The sequence below is a fragment of the Heterocephalus glaber genome, unplaced genomic scaffold, assembly GCF_053883595.1.
Source record: "Heterocephalus glaber isolate CG9 unplaced genomic scaffold, H.glaber_assembly_v1.0 deba00001673, whole genome shotgun sequence".
In the NCBI taxonomy this organism is placed as follows: Eukaryota; Metazoa; Chordata; class Mammalia; order Rodentia; family Bathyergidae; genus Heterocephalus; species Heterocephalus glaber.
In genome coordinates, this window is record NW_028258410.1 from 22,950,924 (window position 1) to 22,958,046 (window position 7,123).

The window sequence follows — 7,123 nt, forward strand, 5'->3', positions numbered from 1 at the left end:
ATGGCCAACCGTAGGCTTCATTAATACTCCCTTATGGTGTCCGGGCCCGGCCTAGAAAGCCCTGCCAGAGATGCACTGCAGGGAGCAGAGCTCTGGAGGAACCCACTTATCTTACTGATGGGGAAACTGAGGCCCGGGTAGAGGATGAAAGTCCAAAGGTCACATTGCTGGTGACAAGCAGGACCCACAGCATTGGGCTGCCTCCAGGTAGTCCTGGTGACATGGGGACTATCAGCAAAGCCCACCTGGACCTGGAAGTGGGGCTGGCCAGGGGCAAGTGGGCGAATCATTCACACATGAGCCAAGTCAGCTCTGCTGTGGATGGTGGGCAGCTCCCCTCTGTCCATCTCTCTTCCCTTTTCTCCTGTGGCCTGGATAATAAGGGTTCCAGAGTCCAGAATTGGACATTTCCCTGCAGCATGCAGAACCACCTCTTCCTAACAGAAACAGCCACCTGTCTGATGAGCTGGCTAGAGACATGCGCCTGTGCTGGGCCTCTCCTGGGGCTGATGTGCCCAGCTGTCCTATAATTTGGACTAGGAGGGATTTGCACCTACAGGATCACTGTAGAGTCTGGCTTGTGCTTCTGAGACGGCATTGGTACATTTCTGGAGGGGCTGGGAGGAAGGGGAAGAGTCACCGAAGATGCTCACCCCAAGACAGCCCCGAGACCCCTCACCCCGCTCCAGGCCCTGGGGTGCCCTGAAAGGTGAAATCAGACCCTCCCATGCTCCCATGCAGCTGGAGCCCAGCCAGTTACGGCTGGATCAGACGGACTTCCGCCTGGCGCGGGGCCTGTCTGCCCTGCCACCGCGCACAGCCGTGGGACTCCAAGGCGGGGAGAAGCCTGGATTGTCACAGGCCGGCATCTGCAGCTGGAGGATGCGGTGCGCGACCCAGGTGTCGGCCCGGACGCCGGCAACGCGGCGGGGCCGGTCTAGGCCGCGGCTCTTGGGCGCCCCCCGGCGGAAAGGGCTGACGCGGCGGGCAGCACTCTCGGGCGTGTCGGAGCTGGCGGCGAGGAAGCGCAGGACCACGAGGTTGAGGAAGCCGCCGATGACCGAGAGCCCCAGCAGGATGTAGAGGAAGCTGAAGGCCACATAGGGCGGCTTCCTCTGCAGAGCCTCGTCACTCTGCAGCGCCACGAAGTCGCCGAAGCCGATGGTGGTGAGGGTGATGAAGCAGTAGTAGTAGGCGTGGAAGAAGGTCCATCCCTCAAAATGCGCGAAGGTGGCGGCCCCGAGGGCCAGGGTGGCGACGCACACCAGCAGCCCGGCCACCACCATGTTCTCGGTGGACACTCGCGGCCGCCGCAGGCCCAGGTAGCGCTTGGCCGCCAGCAGGAGGCGCCGCACTAGCGCATTCAGCCGCTCGCCCAGGCTCTGGAAGGTGACCAGCGTCAGGGGGATGCCCAGGAGCGCGTAGAACATGCAGAAGACCCTGCCCGAGTCCGTGCCTGGCGCGGCGTGGCCGTACCCTGTGCGAGAGTGGAGAGGGCAGTGAGAGCCCCGCTCCATCTGACAGCACTCCTGTCCCTCCCCGCCCCCAGGCCCCGCTGACCATCTCAGACACGGACTAGCCAGGTCACCCCTGCGCTCTGAAATCTTGCCTGAGTGTAATCTCCCCATATTGTAAACAGCCTCCATGTCCCTCGACAGGAAGATGAATAACCCGTGGTATATAGCGGTACTTGGCCGGGGGGGGGGGGGGGGACACACAATGAAAGGAACTATTGTCACCTGCAGAGGTAAAGGGTGGATCTCAACGTACAAGGGCTGATCAAAACATACAATGTGTGCTCAAAAAAATATATAACTATTACAGTAAAAGACACATTGCCATTAATGCCCCTCAGATACTTCCCCTCACTTCAAACACACTTATCCCATCATTCTTGCCACTTTCTGAAGTAGTTCTCCAAATCTTTTGTGTCTTTACAAAATATGATTTAAAAAAATACAGTAAATACTGCTGCCAAGTGCCAGGCAGGCTCGTGAGAACATTACAGTGTGTCCTTATCTAACTTATTCCCTGGATATGGCATCGTGCAACTTCTGGCTCTTCCCAAAGTCAAAATGACCATGAAAGGTAAACTTTTTAATCAACTGAAGACATTAAGGCAGGCACAATAATACAACTAAAGCTGCATGGTTCCATTGAAATGACATTCTGGAAAAGGAACAGTAACAGGGACAGAGAACAGATCTGTGGTTGTAAGTCCTTGGGGTTGGAGAATGGGTTAACTGCAAATGGGCATGACAATTTAGGGGGTGAAGGAAATATTCAATGCCTTGATTTTTTTCTTCCCTCGTCTTTTCTCCCCTCCTCACCCTTCCTCCCTTCCCAGATCCTGCCTCCTCCACCACTGGGCCAGACTCACTAAACACCCCTTTGTTCTGGTACTATCTGGAATAGGGATTCTTCACTGAGCCCCTCAACTGCTGGAGGGGATCCAGACATGAGTGCTTCCTCTCTAGAGGTTCCTCGAGTCTTGGGTCACTGTGCAGTTACTGCAGAATGAATGGAAGTGTGACATTCTGGGGATAGGAGCCATAGCCTATAACCCAAAAGAAGTCAGGTGGATTTCCACAACAGAATATGCCTCCCCAAGAGGATTGACCCCACCTGCTAAAATGCAAAATATACAAGCCCTTGACTCATGCAGTTCCATGGTTAGGCAGTTGGCTTTCCAGTATACACAAGTATACAAAATGATGTGCACTTGGGCTGTTGAAGGAGGAGACCCCCTTAAGATGGTGTTGATCAGGCTTTGATTATATTCAATTGGTTTAATACAGTTGGCTTATACTTATAATTCAGAGCTGGCCTAAGACTTAAATGCACACTTTAATGCCTGCAGCTGGCATGCAGAAAGAGAACTCTACGTGCCACTGGCCACAGCAGAGACCAATCCAGGTCAGTGACACCATGGCGCCTGTATTAGCTGATACCATCTGCAGCCAAAGACCCCATGATTCTTGCTCATCTTCTATAAAAAGTTTATTAATCTAAGGGAAAGAACAAGTTCCCAGTAACCTAATATTGACTTCTTGCAGGAATGCTTTGTTCTGTTGTTGCTAGGGCTCGCTCACATCAGCATCTCTGATCATCGCCCCCCATGCCTGGCCACACGCTCCCCCTTGCTGCTTTGTGCTCAATAAATACTGGTAAGTCTGGAGGTTTAGGGTCTTTGCTCACTAGAAGCTCTGACTTCCCAGGCCTCATTTCTTCTGCTATTTATCTTTGTCTTCATTCTGCGTCGTGTACGTAAGCAGGGGTTGGAGATTTCATTGGGGGTCCCAGTAGGCTGTCACTGCAGCACTGGCAGTTATAGTGAAAACTGGAAACAACCTAAGTGTCCATCGACAGGGGTCTGGTGAAATACAACATGGTGCCATCCATCCTGGAATACTCTACAGCAGTGATTCTCAACCCAGAGTAGTTTTACTCCTCAGGGGACACTTGGCAATGTCTAGAGACATTTTGGCTTGTCACTACTGGGGAGTAGGGATGAGGTGGCCATGTGCCACTGGCACCTAGAGGGTAGAGGCCAGGGATCCATTAACATGGTGCCATGCCCAGGCTGCCCCCGCAACACGGAATTATCCAGGCCCAGATGTCAGTAGTTCCAAGGTTGAGAAACCCTGCTAAACAGCCATGAAAAGATGACACAGGTCTTTAGGGACTGATTGAAAAACATCTCCGAAATATATTAAGTGAAAAAAGCAAGAGACAAAATAGCGTGTATATTAAAATGCCTGTATAATGTGGGTGTTAGAGGATACACAAGAAACGGTCATTGTATTTGACGTAGGAAGGATTTATGGGTTAAAAGAAAGAGTGGGAGGGGACTGCCTTTAAATTCCATATCTTTTTGTGCCATGTGTGATGTTCGCTGTGGGCATACACAGCATTCACAATATCAATACAACATATGTGTTTGAGGACCTGTGGCTGCACTCCCGCATGCTCCTGCACCGCCCTATCAGTTTGCCTTCCTCCATTACGGGGGAAGCTGCTTCGCCCTTCACCAAACTTTGTGCTCCTTCAGGTCAGGAACCACAGAGGTCACTTCTCTAAGTCTCCAGTCACCAGCGTCCTGCACAGAGACATAGACCATGGGCCCAGGGAAAGTTTATTGATTCCAACCAAGTTTAGGGGGTGCTAGAGCAGGACAAAGGGGCCACTTTAAGAATAAGAGGCCAGGAAATGCTGTTTCTACCTGCTTGGGGCTATGCTAGGTTTGGGCAGGGAGTAAAATGAATAATGATAATACCTAGACATACTAGATACTGAACATGGGTTATCTTATTTAGCCCTTCCATTGACCGTATGGGATGACATATTATCCCCATTTTACAGATGAGGAAACCAGGCTCAGAGGGAGGAGGCTCTCCAAAGGTCCCAGGGCCTGAGCTATTAGCTACTGTCCTCCCCGTCATCTCGGTGCCTCTCTTCTACTTCTACCCAAGCAGAGCTCAGATTCCTGGGCGCTGAGGCCTGGCTTCTGCAAGGCTGGGTAAGCAGACTGGCCCACACAGCAGGTGGTGGCACCCCCAGGTGGCCAGAAAATGAAAAACTCCTGCTTCCACTCAGCTATTGTCTTGCCCAGGCTCCAATGGGCATACCCAAGAACCCATCTGCAAAGCCTGAAAGAATATGGTTGGGGCACCACATCCCTGGGCAGCAGCACAGGGAGAGTCTCAGGCCAAGCCAAGATAAGGAAACAGAGGCACCCGTGGAGACAGGAGGGGCAAGGAGAGCTGGGCCATAATTGGCAAATAATGAATTATTATTACTAACAAATAGTGTTTTCCTTGGCCTCAGGCGCCATGTCAAGCACTTCACACGCCTGACTTCACTTGAACCTGGCAATCAGTGAGGCAAGAATAATTGCATCTTGCCTTTGAGGAAACCAAGGCTCAGAGAAGTATGCTCATTGCCTGAGAAAACAGGCGACAGAACTCAGTCTATGAAACTGCAGAAATTACACATGCAACTCAGCCACTAAATCCACAAGTCCCATTCACTTGAAACAGCATTATGGAGAAACTTTCTCCAAGGCGCGCTCTTCCAGGCCGGTGGTGAGGCCAAGGAGGAGCCTGTGGGGACACTGGCACTAAGCCTGGCACTCTGCGGAGCTGGATTCTCTCCTTTGCAGTTTTCCCAGGCTTAGGCTCAGCAGGTATCAGCCAGACAGTAGTCATGGCAACAGCTGGCAGTCCAGATGCTGAGGAAGAACTACCCTGGAGGCGCGAGGGTAGGGTCCAAAGCTTGTGGTAATCAGTCCTTCCTTTAACAAATATTTATTGAGTACCTATTATGCTCTAGGCACTGGCTACAAGCAGCGAATAAGACATATGATGTCTCTGTTCTCATGGAATAACAGAATAATTATTAGTACCATGCAAAAACCAATCTCCTTTTTTGTAATGCTTTCTGTGTCAGGCCCTGTGCTAAAACTTTCTGCATATATTATCTCCTCGGCAATAGTCTCCTCACGACCCCAAGATAGGACCTATTAGCACTCCTGTTTTATGCAGGAGAAACTGGCTCAGAGGCTGAGCAACTTGTCTAAATTCGCACAGCTGATGGTGCTGCAAGCCGGCCGAGCTGTCCGGGCACTCGGTCTTCCAGTCCCATTTCATTCCCGCCCTCACCCTGTCTGGGGGTTTGGGGAGCAGTCCCGTGCCAGCCTCTTGGAGAACACTGCCGCCTCCGAGCCCTGCCTTGGTGGGCCGGCAGCCGCACGGGGCGAGGGAGGTAAACGAGGCTGGAGAAGCCCGAAGGCCCCGTCCAAAGTACACGGCTGGGCAGGGGCAGAGGTGGGGTTGAAACCCAGAGGCGCCCGGGCACTAGGGACGGGACGCAGCGCGCGCAGAGGGGAGGTGGCGCGGCTCACCGATGGTGGTGATGACGGTGATGGCGAAGTAGAAGGAGCCGGCGAACTTCCACTGGCGGCCGGCGCGGTGCGTCTCGGCCTGCAGCGCCAGGCGCTCCAGCTCGCGGTAGTCCTCGGCTGAGAAGCCGTACTTCCTCCGGAACTCGCCTCGCTTCTGGGCCAGCAGTTGCTGCCGGCCGCGCTCCGCCTCGGACTCGAGCGCGTCGAAGACCGCGGCACCGACGAGCAGGTAGGACAGGATGCACAGGACGAGCGCGGCGGTGCGCACGCTCTGCTTGCTCATGGCCGCGCCGGGGACTCGCCGGGACGGCACCGACGGGCCGAGGGCGGGACCTGGGCGAGGCGGCGGCCGGCGTGGAGCGGACTCTCCAGCTACGCTGCTGCTCCCGTCCCGCCAGCCCCCTCGAAATTGTCTCCCTTTTCCCGCTGGCGCCCTGGGGCTAATGTGTCTGCAAACGGTGACATCTGGATTAAAAGTCCCAGCACAGATCTGCAGAAGTCCTGCCCCGCCACTAGCTCAACCTGGGACCCTCGGAAAGTCACCCGTTCTTTCCTTCAGTCAATCAAGCATCTGGCAAGCGTTGACCAAGCCCTTGCTGGTGCAAACAAGATTCCTGGTGGACAGAGCTGACTCGCAAGTAAGCAGGGGTGGCTAACTAACAAAGACAAGACGAGTGTGACAAAGAAGAAACACAATCAGTGTTTGGGGGAGGTGGGCACAGCCAGCTGAGACGGTCGGGAAAGTCAGGAGGAGCGACTGGGGAGAAGGGAGAGATGGGGGGAAGGGCAACCAAGCGGGAGGGAGCCATTGCGTCTGGAGCTGAAAGAATTGGGGTGCAGGGTGTGGGGGTGGAAGGGAAACAGGTGATTTCACGTAGGGTCTTACGTGGGTTTATTCGTCAGGACAATGGAAAGCCATGGAAAGCTGTAAGCAGAAAAACATGCACATAACGATTCCATGCTCTGATTCTCATTTCTAAAATAAAATTTTTTAAAAAGCATCAGGCTGGGCCGGGGATTTAGCTCAGTGGTTTCGCCACCTGCTACGCAAGCACAAAGACCCGAGTTTGATCCCCTGTACCAAAAAAAAAAAAAAAAAGCGTCAGGCTGCTGTGTGGAAAGTGGAGAGCGGTGGAGAGTGTAGTCCAAACGTGCACAGAGCGCTGGAGATGGAGAAAAGTGGAATGGCTGGGCAGCTGGAGCTGGGCACACAGCTGGCCA

At 53.6% G+C, this 7,123-nt stretch overlaps 1 protein-coding gene across 1 annotated transcript; it reads right to left on the reverse strand.

The window, feature by feature from the left end:
- Positions 1–35: 35 nt before the first annotated feature.
- On the reverse strand, positions 36–6,270 carry Kcnk15 (potassium two pore domain channel subfamily K member 15). Its single transcript, XM_004858180.4, has 2 exons — positions 5,903–6,270; positions 36–1,477 (listed from the first exon to the last, which is right to left on the reverse strand). Exons 1-2 carry the CDS (start codon positions 6,183–6,185, stop codon positions 768–770), a joined length of 993 nt encoding a protein of 330 aa, XP_004858237.2. The 5' UTR covers positions 6,186–6,270; the 3' UTR covers positions 36–767.
- Between the last annotated feature and the right edge of the window lie 853 nt (positions 6,271–7,123).

Coding starts and splice junctions, on each gene's coding strand:
- Kcnk15 (XM_004858180.4), bottom strand. CDS start 6,185: ATGAGCAAGCAGAGCGTGCGCACCGCCGCGCTCGTCCTGTGCATCCTG. Junction 1,478..5,902: donor CACCGTCATCACCACCATCG/GTGAGCCGCGCC, acceptor ACTCTCGCACAG/GGTACGGCCACGCCGCGCCA.